We start from the raw sequence: 17688 nt of genomic DNA on the forward strand, positions 1-17688 counted from the left end.
TTCCTTCCCCTTACTTCATACAAAATCATCTTCCCTGCGTTACGGCCAGTCACGCACTAAGGTCCCCAAAACACACTAAACTCCCGCTATATCGCAGTTTTACCAGCACCCCGCCGCTCAATCCATTAGGTGTCAAACCGAGGATGAAAAAAAAAAGAAAAAAAGAACTTTTTTTCTTTGTTGCCTGGCGGTGAAAGCAGCGGTTCACATGCCAAGTCGAAAATCTTCCCTACTGTTGACCTTCCACCTCACCTCGACTCGTTTGTTTCTCCATAAATCTACGCACGTATAAATGGTACGCTAGAGCAAAAGTGCGCTTACGTACAAAAAAAAAAAAACAACACATACCACCAAAGTCATCTGCTCCATCGTCACGCTGTCTTCTTTTCCTGCATCATAACGCTTGATGCGAGAAGATAATTGTTCCGGAGCACCCCATGAGAAAAAAATGGTAAGTAAGACAACACATTGTCAGCTCGAGGAAATATCCGACGGAATCCCCCGGCGCATGCCAGTTCCTCTTCCGCTTCCAAAAGCATCATGTGTTCTGCGGGGCTCAGAATAGACTCGGGTTCTTTGGGGTCGTTGAAACGTGTGAGAAGTGACTTCCGAATCATTTCCCCCGCCTTGTGAGGATGACGTCCGAATCGGTACCGTTTGTTGTAATTAGGTGGTGACGCCCCTCCATATTCCTGTTGGAAATTCGTCGCAGGGGCATCACGTTGATGTGGAACGACGCGAATAAGAGTTAATAAATGTGCGAGCATGCGCGACTTGACAGCCTTGTCCAGAGGTGTTCCCGTCGCCAGGGACGGCATGATATTCACCTCAATAAGACGAACGTTGTACTGATCGTCGGCCATTAAATCTAAGCCGTAAAGTTCAAAGCACCCCCGCCCTGTTTTGTTGCGACACTCCTTGCGGAGCCGCTCAACTACCTCGTGTTCAATACTGAGAAAAGCTTTTATTACCACGTCATCGCAACTACTCAAAACCTTTTCCCATACCCTCCTACCGTTTTCTACGTTCTTGTCTAAGAACTCACGCAAGTCGGAGAGACACCACTTAATATCTAATGGGTCATCGGAGTCGTATGTCTTACCACGGCTCGCCCGATTCAACTCAGCGGTTTTGTTCACGGAATAGTTGGTCAGATGTTTCTGAACATTGTCCAAATCCTTGTCCATTCCCGGGTACTTCTGCGCCGCAAAACGAACAAGGCCCTCATCGAAAATATAAATACGTAATGGATCAAATGATGTAACGACGCAGTACAACCGTAGGTCAAACTTGCGTCCGAAGATCATCATCGGGTTTCCCACGTACCGCTGGCATACCGCATTTTTGGAGCCTGTCGGCATGGGTGGCATACCCCGATACAAACGAATTCCACGACCGCAACTCGAAGCGCTGGGTTTTACAATGAAGATTAGCGGATCATCAGCACTATCCGGATTTTCGTTCACGTAGTCCTCCAACTGGGAACGCTGCTTTGGTAAAAGAAATGTCATTGGGATAACATTGAAGTTGTCAAGCCCAAAGTAGCGCTGCATCTTTTGAATGTTGGTAGCCAAACTATCTTTCCGTCCAATACCCCATGTCCCAGGGAAGTGATTAACCTTTTGGTAAGGGCCAAGATGGGAAAGAATATATGTCGTTGCCCGCTTTGCCCATATCACGTTAAACAGCTCGTTTGACGCTGTGTACTTCATGCCTGAAGCCTCAAACGCGTCGATGACAACCTTGAACGCCACTACTCCGGGTCCGAGCTTATAAAGGCACATCCGATTTAGGTTATTCTTCTGAACCGACACCGCATCAAACCGAAGGGATGGGCGATCATTTCCGTGGTATGTGAGGTTGATCTGCCCAGGGTTCGCGCTGCGCGCCCTCCCGCCGCCGTATCGCTGAATGGGAAAGAAGAGACTCCCTGCTGAGAACGAGTAAATTGGTTTTACGAGTGTATAATATATTTTACCCCCAGAATTTGCTCCACTGTTGGATACGGGGGCGCTACTCCTCCGCCCCTCCTCTCGAGGTGCTACTTCTTCCTCCAGTGTGTACGTGGAGCGCGATATACTGCCCTGGTTCCGGGAGATCATCGGGAGCCTGGCACGGACGCGCGACAGGGCGGTCTGCGGGACATACTTTGGGTTAGACGGGTCATCATCATTCGGATCCGGCACAAATTTGCCAACGACAATACGCTGGCTCTCACTCGATGAATAAGTCGTTTCAGGTGTCAGGATGTCAGTGTCCTCAACTCCTCCGCGCTGCACGGAAGTAAGCGCCTGTGGGTAAAATGTGGCCACGTTTCTTGGAGGGGGAAGCACGGGTTCGGCCATCGATTCGGCGGAAGCTGAAGCACTTGGTTCTAAAAGCGCTTAGTCTGCCTCACCTCGAGTTGGGCTGTGCAAAATAAAGAGGAGTTGACAGAAGAAGGTATAGCTCAAGAAGGTGGGAACATAGAAAAGACAATTACATCACGCACAAATATATATCTGTTTTTACATATGGTTAAACAGATCAGTCGTGCTCTATGCAGAGAAGTCGATGATCTTTATGGGTAGCGAAGGCCCGTCGTGACGATCAGGAACGATGGTAATCAATGTTGTATCATATTTACCTCAGTTACACCCTTACGACGGCTACAGCATGGGGTACACAACAATGGTGATAGAGGGAGAGAGAGAAAAGAGTGTTATTAACGCTCGCTGAGTGCCTGAGGTACTACTACTACAGGCAGCACAATAGCACACAAAAGACCTGTGCAATGGTGGTGCAGTGGGTCGACTACTAAACTCTTATATGCTAAGCAACATGCTAGAAACGCATCCACTAAAAAAGGTAAAAGTCCTTTTACAACTACATGTTACTCGATTGGCACTTCAATGACTCATAATAAAGAATATAAACACACTCTTGAAACAACACACCACAGCAGCGGCCCTCTCCCCCAAACGTTTGGTGATAGATCATTCAGCTCCAGTCGATACTTTCATCATGTGCCTCCCAACCACCGTAATATTCTCTTTAGCATTGGCACTCTCCATAACGCCCCTCCCCCCGGCGCACAATTCTCCCTTTTTTTTTTAAAAGTTGGTTGCGAACCGCGTAAAAAAGAATCCCCATAACGGCGGTAACCCACTCACTGTGTTGGTGAGGTTGGTGCAAGAGCGCCCACAATAAACAAAACCAAACGAAAATGAGAAGGGAAGGGATAAATAAGGGGGAGAAGTAACACAAAGGGATGACGTGCAATCGGCACAAAGCTACATTTCTGATCCATACACGGGCTCAGTCGACAACACTGAAATGTGTAAATGGCCACCGCTTACTCAAAAGCTATGAGGAGTGAGATCATCACACATAGGCACTCCACCAAAATGGGTTGGTCACGCAGGAGAAGGTGAAAACTAAGTGGTTATGGCTGAAAGATGCGCGCAAAACGAGAGCAAAAACAAAAACAAAAAAGACGACTACACAAGGAGGAACTAATAATAACTACGGCGTCACCCTCCCTCTGACACACACCGGGAGGGAGAGAAGATAGGAGGAAAAATAAGAACAGATGACCCCAATTGTGTATGCAAAGCCAGTTAGGGGAAGAATCATATCATCCCTCCCCTTCTCAGTCGACACACTCAACATAAAAACAAGGAAAATAACTAGAGGGATAAGAGTTCGACACTGTCCATAAACCACTGCTTAGCGAGATCATGCATTAAACGACAAACTACGCATGATTTCTTTGGCATCACGAAGCCTGTTTGGTGTCCTTGCGGGGGGTAATGAAACAGGTGGGGCAGAGAGCTGAGATAAAGAATCAGCCGGATAACATATCACCGTTTGTGGTTCTTCCCTCGGAGTTCTCACCTCAGCCACCAAACGCTTCACGCTTCTCAACGCAGCTTCAAGTGTACCAGAATCCGAGTTGCTTCGTTTACCCACAAGACGATCAGGGGAGGGCGTTTTCTCATGAGGAGCCCTTAACTTACTGAGCCACTCACCGGCAGCCAAATCCTGCGGCACATTTTCAAGCGTTGTGTCAGAATCAAGGGTGCTGCTGCAACTGGAAAACGTGTCTGTGATGGCTTGCAGGATTGTGCGCTGCTTCTCCACGCCCTTGGGACTGAGATCGAGGAAATACTCCTCCAAACACTTTGAGCTCGTGTAAACATCTGGTCCAAGTACTTCTAATGGACATTTAAGACTGTATGCGCTTTGTTCAAAAAGGAATACCGTAAATGCCGCGTCCATTTCCGTGCAAACGCGCTCCAGGTGCAGTTTCGCGTACGCCTGCGTTACGCGAACAAGAGATTCCAGTAAGCGAATTGTGATCGGTACACAATCAGCAAGGTTTGGCACCGCGCCGCGGCGCTGCTGCATTTCATAGTACGCCTTGATAAGCCGTGAGGCTCCGTCGGTGAGCAGCGGACCCCCATTCTGGGAGTAATGTGCGTGAACCCACCGCAAGTAGCGACCCACATCATCAAGCGACAGCACCGAATCCGGCAACCTTCCAGCTTGCGAATAGTTGAGGATATGCGTAGCGATACGGTCGTCCGTTTCGGGTGACGGGGTGTCCCAAAGAAGAAAGACGAAGTCGAAACGGCTCAACAGTGGCCCACCAACACCAATTTCGGTCCCATTTTGACGGGTTGGGGGATTACAAGCAGATATAACAGAGCAGCAGGTACGCAGTTTGGTCACCATTCCAGCTTTGGCCACGGATATCGTTTGTTGCTCCATTGCTTCATGAAGGGAGGCCCTATCACCAACAGAAACGGTCCGAAGCTCGTCAATAACACAAACACCCCCATCACTCAATACCAAAGCGCCAGGCTCCAATACCCACTCTCCTTGCTCTTTCGATGCCGCAACCGTGAGACCAGCGGAAGTGCTCCCCATGCCAGTCGTGGAAGTGCTTCGTGGGGCTAAAAGGGCTGCGCATCGTAGTAACTGTGATTTTCCTGTGGAAGAATCACCAACAAAAAGGCAATGGATTGTGGAGCGGACATGCATGCGCGTCTTCCCAGCCGTGGATGTCCCACCTAAAGTCGCCAAAATAACAGCCATACGAGGAGCGAAGAGTCCCGCCAAATGTGGACAAACGGAATTCACCAACGCGCTCCCTCTACCAAATTTGTCTTTGCCGAACGAGGAATAAAAGGACTCGGGTGTAAAGGCGGACTCTTCTACCTGGCCATTGTGCCTCCGCTTTGCTGCCGCAGACGCGTTGAAACTTCCGCCATCGCGGTAGGAGTCCATCACGTTAACGTTGAGCGCCCAAATGGTGGGTTCAATGATTGGCAGCGCATTTGGGTAAGTATTGCGCCATTTTGGGAAAAGAATGCCAATCACCTCCACCAACTGACCTACAGTACATTTTTTTGAGAGGTCATCTTCAAGCGTTATAAGAAGCGTGCGAGGAAGTCGACCGCTCTCGCTATGGCGCTGCTGCAGTCGGCACTCCGCGTAGTCCATCCACACCTGCCCAATCTGCTGCAACTCCTCTCCTTTGCATTCTTTGTTCGCACAATGAGGTTTCAACTTTGTTGAGCGGTCAAACGGGCTTGAGGTCAACTCCACTGTCTCAAGGCATTTGAAGCACTTTAACTTGCGCACCAGCGGTACCACCTTCTTTGTATTCATCCGGACAATTGATCCACAAACACTAACCAATACCCCGCGCTGGGGAGGCAGCGAGGGCGGCGGGGTTCCCACTGTAGGAAGATGCGAAAGCCGTGGTGATAAATCACTAGGGTTAAGATGGCGCCCAGCTTTGGCGCAAACCTCCGCACAGATTTTTCTGAGCGCGTCCATGACGGTGGTAGTATGGTAGAACAGGAGGTCCGCAACGGATGGACAAGCCGCCAGTAACTTCATGCAGTCCACATCAAGCGTCCATAGATTCCTAGTGGGAAGAGCTTCCCCGGAGAGCAGCTCCGTCATACACTGCGGGGGCTCACAACATTCAACAAAAAATGAGCGCAGCTGCATCAATAAATTATCCGTTATTGGTGCAACACCATTCATCGTGACGCACTAGTACTCCAACAACCGAGCTAATATCTCCCAGTACTCTAGCACACAGAAAGGAGTATTCGCAGAGTAATCGCCCCACCCGCACTGCAGCGGCTGAGAAACGCATTTATGCATTGGATAAAACGGAGAAAACATAGCATCAAATTGCAGCAGGACGCAAAAAGGAAAAAAAGCATGTTACCTTATATATACAAAAAGGGTAGGGAAACCCCGTCAACCATAGCCTATTTCTATTTTACCTGTCTGCTCACTGCCTATCAAGCGTTCGATTCCGCCACACTCGTAATCGCACACTTCCAAACAGTGTGTTTACCACATGTATGGAAACATATGTATGCATATATATATATATACGTATTCTGTTTGCTGTTACGTTGCTGCAGCCTGGTCCTACGGGCTGCACAGGTGAAAATAGTATGCCTCCCAGTCTTGATTTTGGGCTTCTTCATACAACTCAATCATCTGCTCATTTCGAATCTCGTTCTCCAACTCAACGAGAAGGTCGACTACCGATGGGTCGGTCAGATCGCACTCGAATTCAGATCCTATAAATGCATATTCGTTGGCTGTGGGCTGGACAGGCTTGTCTGACTCCTCCCGCCGAAGCCGCAGGTCGCTAAGCCGCATGTCCCGTCTGCAGGCAGCATTATAATGCATCATCCGCTCCTTAATCTCTTGGCGCCTGGAGTACAGTGCCTTGACGCCGACCTTTTGCATGGTGCAAGCCTATTGCATTCAACACCTCAAGTGTGGCCGTCCGCGGACTTACTGATAGGAAATAATTTTTCCTAAAAAAGAGGGGAAATGATAGAATAACACGCGAACAAACGACCGCTACGTTAAAAGAGGTTTGAAATTAATTATCTTCACACGCTCTGGCATTAAAAAATAGCCCCCCCAAAGACACTCAGCACTCTATGCTAAATGGAGGGGGGATGTAATATGCAAAACGGGAGGCGAAACAATGAAGTCAACACTTTTCACTGCTCACTATGAAGCACCTTTTCAATGGAATCATGTGGGTAGAAGGACGAAGCAGGATATTTTTTTTACCCTGAAAAATGTGCTTCCCAACACGACTAGCAGTTACAGTTCGAACATCCGTGGTAAGAAACGATACACAGCGCGCCCCACACCGTGTAACCGAACGCCTTCGGGTAACTGAAACTTCGCCGTGTGTTCCTTCTGTGAAATTAACTCGCACGCCCTCCCTTTAATTTGCGTCTCGTGATTCCGTTAGTTTGTCATGTTGATGATGCACTTACAACTATTTCCATCGCTGCACAACTGTTTGGTGAAACGAGTGGAGGGTGTAGAGAAATACAAAACAAGTAGCGAAAAGGTGGAAACAGATGTGACGGAGTAAAACCCAAATAACGCAACAGGTGTAAGCAAAGTACAACAGCGGAAAAATGAGCCCGCTACAATCAAAGGGAGGTATAACGTCACTGTTGAAACTATTATCAACGGCCATGCGATGGAAATGTATGAAAGTATGTCACATTAGCAAAAATAAAAATAAAATAAAATAATAGTCTGTTGCCTAAATATAAACGTTGAGATCTTAAGGATAAAACAACGAGGGAAAGCACGGAGGGTCGGAAGCACACTCTCCCCGACGAGATTCGTATGCTGAGGGTTTTCTGTTCTGTCAACCTCAATCTCGCCCCCACACTCCGAGAGTGGATCTCGGGAAGAAAGCGCTCCAGAGACGCAATAAGAAAACTCAGTGCAAATAAAGGGATATGTAAAAGTAATCACAATAGCTGAGGGAAGAATTGAAAATAAAAAGGAAAGCGTTGGGACAAAGTAAATGTCAGACGGAAGAACAAACCAGGCAAAGTGCAGCTGAAGACGTCAACACCACATCACACACCATCAAGCGGCTACGCCAGATACTCCCACGCACACAAACACACACGCGAAACAAATGACAGGGAACGGAAAAGGGACGATGAAAACACAACAGTCGCAAGTAGAAACATTCCATAGGAAAGCTACCTACTCACGTGCGTCAACAATCCCTTGCTCCGATATGCTGAAAACACATTCCACCTCCGGCAACGACGGACTGTCATATATCTTACACACGCGCTGATCCCCCCGTCCTTTGCGCAGCGACAGTCGCGTCGTTGAGGCATGCGCAAGAATATGACCTCCAATAGGCTTTTTGGGGTCGGCCACAAACATGGAGGCGCCACCAGGATCCGCAACCACCTGATTTGTTATGTACACAGCAACGTTATACTCCTCCGCAAGTTTAATCATGTTGCTCAACATCTTGGCCAGTTTCTGCTGCCGCTCCGCGAGCTCCCCTCTGCCAGAAAAATCCACGCGAAAGAGAGCCGTTACACTGTCTACAACAAGGAGACTGAACTGATCCTCTACCATCTTCGCAGCAACCATTGACAAGAGGTGCATCTGATGCTCGTGCGTGTAAGCTCGTGCCACGAGAATGTTCCCCAGTACGGCCTCAACGTCGAGACCAAAACGCTCTGCGATGGGCTTAATCCGCTCAGGTCTGAAAGTTGCCTCTGTGTCAACATAAATAGCTTTACCATTGCCGCCCCCCATTGAAATGGGGAGTTGGCACGTTACGCACAATGTGTGTGCTATCTGCGTTTTACCGGTTCGGAACTCACCAAACGCCTCCGTAATTGACATGCTTTCTATGCCACCGCCCAACAACTGATCCAGAGCCGTGCTTCCAGTTGTTACACGGGTCACCCTCCCTCTCTGTTGCAGGTAAGCCGTTCCAACGCTGAAACCGCAATCCGATAACTTCCGTGCCGCCTCGATAATTTTGTCAACTTTGGCATCAGACAAACCCTTGATAAGAACAAGATCCTTTCGGCACTGCATGTGAATCCCAGTCACAGTGAATATACCCGCCTGCCGCAGCTTAGCGACATCCGCCGCGGCAACCCCCTGCTCGGTAAGGCGGTCAATCTCCATGATGGTGTGCGCCGCGTCCTCATGCGTCGAGTTGTCCGTGGAAACCGCCGCATCCTTCGCCTCACTTTTGCCCGACCGCGTTCCCACGTGCTGCATCAAGTTCCTTCAGATAATTGAAAGCGTGGCCCACTACCTAAAGTAAACGCATGGGAGTTAAGAGGTGAATCAGATCAAAAGAAAGTGTAGTTGCGGCAGCGCAGTCGTGAAACAGAGAAGAGGAAGGAAGTAAATACAACAGATCATGCGGAGGAGAACGGAGAACCAAGGGACTAACTGTAGTACTCATTCGTGAAGGCGCTAATTATGATGATGAGACAGTGCCCGTGCCTTTGGAAGACAGTGCTGCCACAGGAATTTCCTCGATACCCATTGGCAGGAGTCATTGATAACACACCAAGATGTTGGTATAACTTGAAAATGAAATGTAACCACAGCAGCGGAACGCAGAAGTCAGGAAAAGGCTACAAAGAAAGTAAATGGTGCACAAAGCCATCAAAACGGTTGCTGAGAGAACTGGTACAGAGTGTCGCAAACCCTCTGTAACGTTGAGTCTACGAAAGCCGGCATGAACCCCTTACGGGCGAGCCGAGTCAAATTCTCCCGAATTCCGTAGAACGCAAGCCGTACGTTTCCATCAATGCGATACAAGTTCTTGGCGTATTGTATATAGAAGAGCGTGAAGATGGCTCCCCCAGAGAATATAACAGTCAACAGCATTATAGCCTCCAACGACACCGCATGCATAATGAGTCTTTGAGCGTTTGAAGTTATCGACTGCGCGTAGCGCAACCCCGCTTGATAAGCTGCTGGTGCAACCTGCTGCACTCTTGAGAAGTTAGTAGCGAGAGAGAGTGCACTGTAGAGGCCCTGAACGACGACAAGTGGAAGTTGCGCCCGAACTCCTGAGATCAATGCCACAAGACAGAGAATCAAGTCCAAAGTGCAGCGCACGTCAAACCACGACTTGAGTATAGACAAGTCGGGAACCAGCATGTGCCTGGAATGTGCGATAACAGCGTGGCGCACGGCAGCGGCTATCAATAACAAAAACCAAGCGGAGCTTCCGTTCACCCCAATGAGTGAAGAAGCGAGCGCCGCAAAGGAAAGAACTAACACTAAAGTGTCAACAAGCAATCCTACCGTACCATGTGGTGTAATTTGGGGCATGACCACCGGTGAGCCACCAAACTGCGCCTGTCCCCGATTCATTTCTTGCCGCAGCTTTTGCAAATTTTCCCGACTACTGCTGTCGGTAGGTTCCAACGCCAGCGCCTTTTCGTATTCTGCTGCGGCCTCCCTTAAATTTCCCATTTTCCAAAATGCCTCACCCACTCGTTTATGTGCCTTGAAGTTGTCTCGAACACCGAGTGAGCGCCGCGCAAACGAGATAGCGGCTTCACATCTTCCGAGGGAAAAGCTTGCGGCCGCAGCATTATTTAAAAGGTCGATGTTCCCACCATCGAGCGCGAGCCCTTCTTCGTAGTATTTCAGTGCCTCTTCAAAGCGCTTTGCTGCGTACGCCTCGTTACCCTTTTGCTTCAATTCCGTTGCGGTTGTCATTTCCCCCAAATTAACGTTTTAAACACCGCCTTTTTGTGTTATCTCGCAGGCACGTGTGTATGTTATTTTTCCTGAAAGTATTCCTATGGTCAGTGGTGTACTCTCTTTTCCCCTTACTGTAGTTGCCTGCGCTCACTTCCCTTTCCCTTGTTTTTTCCTTGTGGCTGAGGGCAGACCACCGTAAGTTGGGGCACACAACCGCACAGAGTATGCAAGAAAAAAAAATAATAAACAAAGGCAGATTTTTTTAAAAGAAAAAAGCGGGAAAGAAAAGTGAGTAACGTTAAGGGCATAAACCAGTGACTGCCTTCGCATTTAAATATGGCAATGAAAACGTGGCATCTTCACATTGAAGATGCGCTAAGAAGCAAAAGAAATGAGCCATTCCTCGCTTCCTCTCTTTTATCCCCTGCGCGCATGCGCACATTCCTACCTGCAGAAGCAAATTAACTGATATGAGAATCACAACTATATATTATATGCACTGACAAAACCTTCGCACTGCTACATTTATTCGGCACCGCATCGCGGTAGCCGACTGTCCCCCACAATGTTGTCAAGGACAGTGGAAAAAGAATAAGGGTGATATCGAAACGAAGCAAGTGATTACTCAACTAAAATGTAACGTGGTTGACAACCTTTGCTCAGCGCGATTGAAACTTACTTGCAGCCTCCCTCGGTGCAACGACAGGCCGCCTCCCAAAGACTTTGTTGTAGTTGTCCTCACGGTTGACAAGCTCAAGTTTATACATCTTCATATCCTCCAACGCCTTCTTCAGGTCCTGTTCCTTTTTCTTTGCCTCCTTCATGAGGCGGTTAATCATCTCCACATCTTCCTGACGCGACTCTCGGTACTCATAGCGGTGGCGAAGGTCATCAAACGCCCTCTGCAACTCCCTTAACCTTGCATTGTGCCCTGTACGCTCTTCTTGCTGTTGCTGAATCAGGTCGTCAACAAACATCTTGTGTTTCATGCCCAGTTCATTCAAGATGTTCTCCGCTTGTTGTTCCAAATGTTGCATCTTCTCGTCATGATCATGCTGTTTCCGCCTGAGAATTTCATCAAACTCGGACTTTGCTGCCGCCAGCCTCTGGCGCTCCATTTTCAACTCCTCCGAGCACCTACCCAACTCGTTAGTAAGCCCGTCAATCCTTAACATCGCGTCACGAAGTTCCTCCTGTGTATTATTGTACTTTAGTCGCAGCGCAGAAAGAGATTCGTCTGCCCGTCGCTGCAAGTTGTCACGCTCCATCGCAGCCGAGGCTCGTAGGTTGTCAAGTTCTGCCTTCGCCTTCTGCTCGCAAGAATCCATTACGGCCTTGAGGGATTCCTGCAACCTTGTTTCCGCGTCCTGAATTGCTCGCTTCGCATCTTCTCTCAGCGTTGCAATGGTAGCCTCTAGATCCTGCACCTGCCTCTGAGCGTCGAGCGCATCCCGCTGACTGGTTGCAAAATTTCGGCGCAACTCCTGCAGTTCATTAGACATATTTCGATCGGATGCTTCCAGGCCTTCCTTCTCCGTGATAAGTTTTGCTATAAGGCCCTTCAGAGCTTGGATTTCTTCAAGCATGACGCTTCTTTGCTTATTTGCGTCACCGCGAATGCCGTCAAGCTGCTCTTTTAGCCGCCGGAGATCTTCTTCACGCTGCCGTAGTCGATCGCCGCTCTCTTTGAGAGCACGATGAACTGCCTCCTTCTCATCGGTATCGTTCTTTGCCCGATCTGCAATGTCTTTTATTACCGAATTGCAATGGGATGTGACTTGTTCAAGGCACATCACTTCCTTTTGGGAGAAGTGGTGCAGTTGCTCTTCGTGTAGTGTACTCAATAGTTTCAATTGCTGGGCGTACGCATTGTGGCATGCCTCTAACTCAGCTACTAACCCTCTGTTGTTTGCGTTTCGCCCTTCTTCCAGTTTTTGTTCCCACTCCCTCGCAACTTCCTTGAGCCGGGATTCCGCCTCTTGCCTAATTTCGGCAAGTTGCGCCTCAAGAGCGGAGATCTTGCCATCGCGATCGGCACACACGGCTCTAACCCGCTGCTCCGCATCCACCTCCAATTCCTGCAACCGCTGAGCGTATCGAAGCGTTTCCTCCTCTAGATTCTGCGTTACCTCCTTCAGACACTTGTCGGTTTCCTCCAACCTCTCCCACGCTACCTTCAGTTCAGCCTCTAAAGAAGCAATAGTATCACGCAGCTTTTTCTCCAGTTCTTGCATTTCCGCCTCAGCACGACTAGCAGTAGATAGACTCTCCCGGACGCTGTTGATTTGCCGGTCGTGATCCCGTTTCAGTTCTGCAACTTGCTTCTCGTGCTCCTTTTTCATTTTGTCCTTCTCAGCCTGGTGCAATCTGGCCACCTCCTCTTTCGCACGGCGGAATTCGTCACTGGCCTCTTCGGCAGCCCTCGTTGCTGACGACTGATAGTCAGCCATACTTTTGGCATGACTCTTACGGAGTTGATCCAAATCCTCCAGATGCCGCTTCTCAAGCTCCTCAATACACCGCTGTAGGTCTGCACACTTCCCCCGTAGCTGAGCCTCGAACTGGCTGTGCTGGTTAGCTTCATCCTGGTTTAATTTCTCAATATCGTGGAGCTGGGTGCTAAGCGTTTCTAAGCGTTTCTCCAGCACACTTATCTGGTTTTGCAACTCTAAATTCTTTGTCGTAAGTTCGCTGTTGCGTGTCTCGAGCAAACTACGTTGATTTTCCAGATTAATGACAATAGAATCCTTCTTTGCAAGCTCCTGAAGTTTTTCAGCCAGAGTGTCATTGAGAGTCTCGCACTGCTTCTGTGAGTCACTCAGTCGATTTTCTAACGCTTTCACAATCTCACGTAGTTTGGCCTCAGTCTCACGGTAGCTCCCGAGGGAACTCGCCTTTTCATTGAGGCAGTTACTAAGGGAGTCGCACTCCGCCTGCAATTTCTGCACACATTCCCGTGCCTTCTCACACTCTTCCTTCCACCGGGCCAATTCTGCCGCTGCCTTCGCATCAGAATCCTTTTGCTTCGCCTCCAGCTGTTTCAGTTCTTGTGCGTGTGCCCTTTCAGCCCCCTCTAGTTTGGACCGTAGATCGTTTATCGTCTTCTCTAACTCATCTTTAGCGTTCATCTGCGCCGCCAACATCGCTTTGTACCGGTCATTGTATTCCCGGACAAGATTGGCGGTCTCAGCGTCCTTTGACTGGCACTTTTCAGCTATCGCCTTTTCTGCATCAGCCTTACAAGATGCCACCACGTCCTTCACTGCCGTTTCGAAACGAGCCTTGCTGGCCTTCAAATCCTCCGTCATTGCAGATATCTTCCGTAAGTACTCCGCCTTCGCCGCTTCTAGGGATTCCTTGTATTGTCTCTGCGCGTTCTCTACAATGCCAATACGATCCTGCTCTGCCGCACGAAAAGATTCCTTCACCTCCTCAACGCGTTTGTTTGTGGCATCGTGCAACTGACGTATCTCATTATCGTGCCGCTCGCGGATATCACTGAACCGTGTATCGTTATCCTCATTTTGCAGGTTAAGGTGATAGATAACTTTCGTTAGTTGTGCTATTTTCTTGCACAACTTGTAATGCAAATCACCGTCCACTTGTTTGTTGCTCATCGTACGCCTTTTTGAACAGATTCAGTGGTGGTGACGTTGTTGTTATTAGCTGCACAGAAAAGGGATAGAAGTCATAAGACAGTGTAAGAACAGAAGGAAGTAGTACAGTTCTGGCAGTCAAGGAGTAAATGTACACATGTGTGTATAGCTCCATTTCAATTTGTCGTTCCTGTTCAGCACAGAAGCACAATGAAACTCCTTACGACGCTCCACCTTGCATCAACTATTTTCTCCTCCCTTACGCCCCACCCGCCGCATTCCTCGAATAAGCGAAAATACGCTTCAAGCTAACCGCGCTGAGCCAAGGAATTTCTTACAAATAACGCAGCCGATTAATATTTAACGTTAAAAATGTCGTGTGCCTGCAGAAACAAAGCACACGTGCTGTGGGAGGGGGGGGAAATGAGCATGCCTCCTCATGCTTCGGTCAATGAACGGCATCCGTAAAGTTAGGGTTGTGCACCCACACTTCCGGAGACTAAAAAAGGGGGGAGTGCCATTTGTTTTTCTCCTCTGTTCCCTGTTTACCCCCTAACCAATTTCCCTCCTGCATCCACAGAACTTTCCTCTTGCAAAGTGGAACTCCTCGCCCGGTCGATGGGCTCCACAAGAAGGAGGTTCATGCACATAACTGCTTATAATTTAAACATTTTGTTTTGCTTAGTTCCCCATCCTCGAACACATGTGCTTCCCTCACACTGATATCCCCCTCTTCTAAGTCAGTTTAACCATCTTTCTGTGCTTCTGCACCCGGAAGGGTTTTACACATCTGTTTGTTTTTCTCGTACCTCTTTTGGTTTCCCACCCCGCTACCTCCCACTGACTTCCCCCCTTGCACATACACCAACCCTACCGGTTGCAGGGCCCACCGATAAATGAATTATACACGGACGATGTGAACCACAACCACCGCAGTTGCCTGTAGTAGGGGGGATTGGTAATGAAAAATTGAAAAACGAATCACCAACGTAATCAAAAAAAAAAGTTTCCTTCTCAAACACGACACGCCAATCGCTACTTCCTTTCCCATGTTTGCTCTTAAATTCCCTAACCTTTTCGTCCGCTGGGCAAAGACACACCATAACTTTTAGGCAGTGAATACCACACCATGTTTCAAACCTCCTGAGTGAATGTCGTACAACGCATTGTACATACACATAAACTGGTTGAAACCACTGCGATCACCACCAAAGGGAACCTCCACAACCGCCTTCAACTGTGAAAATCCGAGCATGGCCGTGCTTACAGATCCTCCGCCAACGAACTGTTTCTTTGTGCCAAAGCTCAAAAGGCCCATCAAGCCGCTCTGCCCCTTCTTCGTGTATTCTAACTGCATCGCGAACTCGACGTCGCTGGCCCAGTCGCTACGCGTGAGCCCCACCTTCCATTCACCTTTGGAGGGGGACCACTCCGCAGCCAGTGAACCCGTTTTCGAGGGGTTTGTTATGCATCCCGCATATGACAGCGATGTTCCTTTAGTCAGCGCATCCCATGAAAGATTCGAGCCCAGGTAGAATCCCCTAATGAGACGCTGGGCATGACTCACTGAAAATGACTGATCCTTCACGTACTGTACCTGCGTACAGCCTCCTTGGACCCACGGATATTGAATCATACCGACCACGGTGCCTTGTGTCATCCCTTGTTGTCGTTGCGCCATACACTGCGCGAAGAGCAGTGCTCCTGTTGAACTCACACGCTGGTACATCAAACTCCACCGACTGAGCGTATTATACGTCGCCACGACAATGTCGCTGAACCCGTTCATTTGTAGACTTAACTCCCAGTTGGACATCTGTGGAGATACAAGCATTGTCTTGGTAGACATCATGACGTTCTGCGCATTGCGGGCAACGCTGATTGTGAGACCCTCCTGCGTCTCTGCTGCATTTCCATCAAGCAAAAGCCTTTGCAAGGGGCGGAGAAGCGTGTCATATGCAACCACTTTTCCTGGCGATGGTGGGCCCTCTTTGGCGCTAGCTGCCAGTTTCCTTCGAAAGGCATCCTCACGCTGTGCGATGATCTCCTCTTGTGAAGGCTCTAGTGAGGACTCGACATCGACACCCAGTGCGCCTCGCTTCACTGGTTCCGCTTGCGCAACGGGTTCTTCGCTCTGCTTTCCTCGAAGCCATTCCTTCAGCATCTTTTCAAAGGACAGAGGCTACGGTAATCTTTAGCGGTCGCTCCGACCGTTATATGTACGCTTGCGTGTGAGATCCTTCCCCTACCGCGCCCGCCGGCACGACAAAAACGGGAGAAAGAGAGGAACAAACAACAGTAGTTAGTAGATGGGGTGTCGAAGCATAAAACAGAATTACTTTATCATCGGTTATTTTCCACGCAACCGCCGAATAGCGGCACCCATCAATCAGTAAAGGGAGAAAGATGACAAGAAGGGGAGAGAAGGCACAAAAGTATTCCCGGCCACATCTCGATTACCCATGCACTCCAGAATGAAGATAAAAAGGGGAGGAGAAAAGACAGTAAAACAAAAATAAACTTTCAAACGTTAGCACCTCACAAAACGTGAAAAAAAAAATGAGCGCTTGTGACATGCACCGGTTCGTTTCTCGGCAGTTAGTTCTAAGATCATCCACACATGTCATTCCCCCTTTCTCTGTTTACGTTCAATCCCGCCCCACCGCCTTCTCCCTTTCCCTCCACTAAACCCCCTTCATGGAGTCTTGGGGAACCTAGAGTTCACCACATGAATGTACGCGTACAAAAACATACGCGGCAAGCTAATCAGCCTCCGCAAGTAGAGTTAGCCACTCCTCCACCTCCCTATCTGGAACCCGTGAGAAATGGTGGTCATCTGCTGTACACCTCCCAACCTCCACACCTGACGCCCTCAAAGACTCACCGAGTGCGCTCTGGAGTGCCGCAAGCGCAATCATTGCGGCTTCTTTCTGGGACAACGTGTGGAATGGTGCATTTTTCTGTTTCTTTTCAAGAAAGGCGCAGGCCTCAATTTGCTTTTTCCCCACGGCACATGCGTGGTAGCTGCCGCACCACCCCGCTGGGTCTACGCAGTAAATCTGTGGAATCCACGCACCATCCTCATCATTTTGTTCCATGCCCACAAACGTCATGATGGTTCCCATCAGTCGCATGCCTGCTTGCTGCGTCCTCACCTGTGCCATGTCTGCCACTCGCTTTGCGAGGACGCTAACAGGCATTGGCATGCCGTAGCGGTACTTGTACTCCGACGCCTCGTTACGTGCCTTCTGCACAAGCGCCTTTCCATCGGGAGCCCTCCCAGTTATGCATACACCAGTGTTATCGTTCACATTGTAGAGAGAGGTAATGGTTTCAGGTCGCATAAGCTTGTCCGGAACACTGTGCTGCGTGAAAACAAGCACAGCATCTTTGCAACGTATGGCCACCGTTAGCAGCCCCGCGTAGGTAACTGCCTTGAAGGCATATTCGACTTGATAGAGGGACCCTTCCGGGCTGAAGACAGTAATGTACTTGTCAAACCCAGCTCGGCTCATTGTGATCGTTACGGCGAATTGTCGACGAC

At 49.1% G+C, this 17688-nt stretch overlaps 8 protein-coding genes across 8 annotated transcripts; all 8 read right to left on the reverse strand.

The window, feature by feature from the left end:
- Window positions 1-371: 371 nt before the first annotated feature.
- TbgDal_IX5460 (tubulin tyrosine ligase protein, putative) lies at window positions 372-2345 on the reverse strand (the record flags this gene model as incomplete). The annotated part of the gene is made up of 1 exon (XM_011778434.1): window positions 372-2345. One exon carries the CDS (start codon window positions 2343-2345, stop codon window positions 372-374), a length of 1974 nt encoding a protein of 657 aa, XP_011776736.1.
- Window positions 2346-3717: 1372 nt separating this feature from the next.
- Window positions 3718-6039, reverse strand: TbgDal_IX5470 (minichromosome maintenance (MCM) complex subunit,putative; the record flags this gene model as incomplete). The annotated part of the gene is made up of 1 exon (XM_011778435.1): window positions 3718-6039. The coding sequence occupies one exon, from the start codon at window positions 6037-6039 to the stop codon at window positions 3718-3720; it is 2322 nt and encodes a 773-aa protein (XP_011776737.1).
- A 399-nt stretch (window positions 6040-6438) lies between these two features.
- Window positions 6439-6765, reverse strand: TbgDal_IX5480 (hypothetical protein, conserved; the record flags this gene model as incomplete). Its single annotated transcript, XM_011778436.1, has 1 exon — window positions 6439-6765. The coding sequence occupies one exon, from the start codon at window positions 6763-6765 to the stop codon at window positions 6439-6441; it is 327 nt and encodes a 108-aa protein (XP_011776738.1).
- A 1284-nt stretch (window positions 6766-8049) lies between these two features.
- TbgDal_IX5490 (RAD51/dmc1 protein, putative) lies at window positions 8050-9099 on the reverse strand (the record flags this gene model as incomplete). Its single annotated transcript, XM_011778437.1, has 1 exon — window positions 8050-9099. One exon carries the CDS (start codon window positions 9097-9099, stop codon window positions 8050-8052), a length of 1050 nt encoding a protein of 349 aa, XP_011776739.1.
- A 396-nt stretch (window positions 9100-9495) lies between these two features.
- On the reverse strand, window positions 9496-10563 carry TbgDal_IX5500 (hypothetical protein, conserved; the record flags this gene model as incomplete). The annotated part of the gene is made up of 1 exon (XM_011778438.1): window positions 9496-10563. One exon carries the CDS (start codon window positions 10561-10563, stop codon window positions 9496-9498), a length of 1068 nt encoding a protein of 355 aa, XP_011776740.1.
- Window positions 10564-11207: 644 nt separating this feature from the next.
- On the reverse strand, window positions 11208-14165 carry TbgDal_IX5510 (hypothetical protein, conserved; the record flags this gene model as incomplete). Its single annotated transcript, XM_011778439.1, has 1 exon — window positions 11208-14165. One exon carries the CDS (start codon window positions 14163-14165, stop codon window positions 11208-11210), a length of 2958 nt encoding a protein of 985 aa, XP_011776741.1.
- A 1087-nt stretch (window positions 14166-15252) lies between these two features.
- Window positions 15253-16308, reverse strand: TbgDal_IX5520 (hypothetical protein, conserved; the record flags this gene model as incomplete). The annotated part of the gene is made up of 1 exon (XM_011778440.1): window positions 15253-16308. The coding sequence occupies one exon, from the start codon at window positions 16306-16308 to the stop codon at window positions 15253-15255; it is 1056 nt and encodes a 351-aa protein (XP_011776742.1).
- Window positions 16309-16906: 598 nt separating this feature from the next.
- On the reverse strand, window positions 16907-17659 carry TbgDal_IX5530 (20S proteasome subunit alpha-6, putative; the record flags this gene model as incomplete). The annotated part of the gene is made up of 1 exon (XM_011778441.1): window positions 16907-17659. The coding sequence occupies one exon, from the start codon at window positions 17657-17659 to the stop codon at window positions 16907-16909; it is 753 nt and encodes a 250-aa protein (XP_011776743.1).
- Between the last annotated feature and the right edge of the window lie 29 nt (window positions 17660-17688).

Source organism: Trypanosoma brucei, chromosome 9 (genome assembly GCF_000210295.1).
Source record: "Trypanosoma brucei gambiense DAL972 chromosome 9, complete sequence".
NCBI classification, from domain to species: Eukaryota; Euglenozoa; class Kinetoplastea; order Trypanosomatida; family Trypanosomatidae; genus Trypanosoma; species Trypanosoma brucei.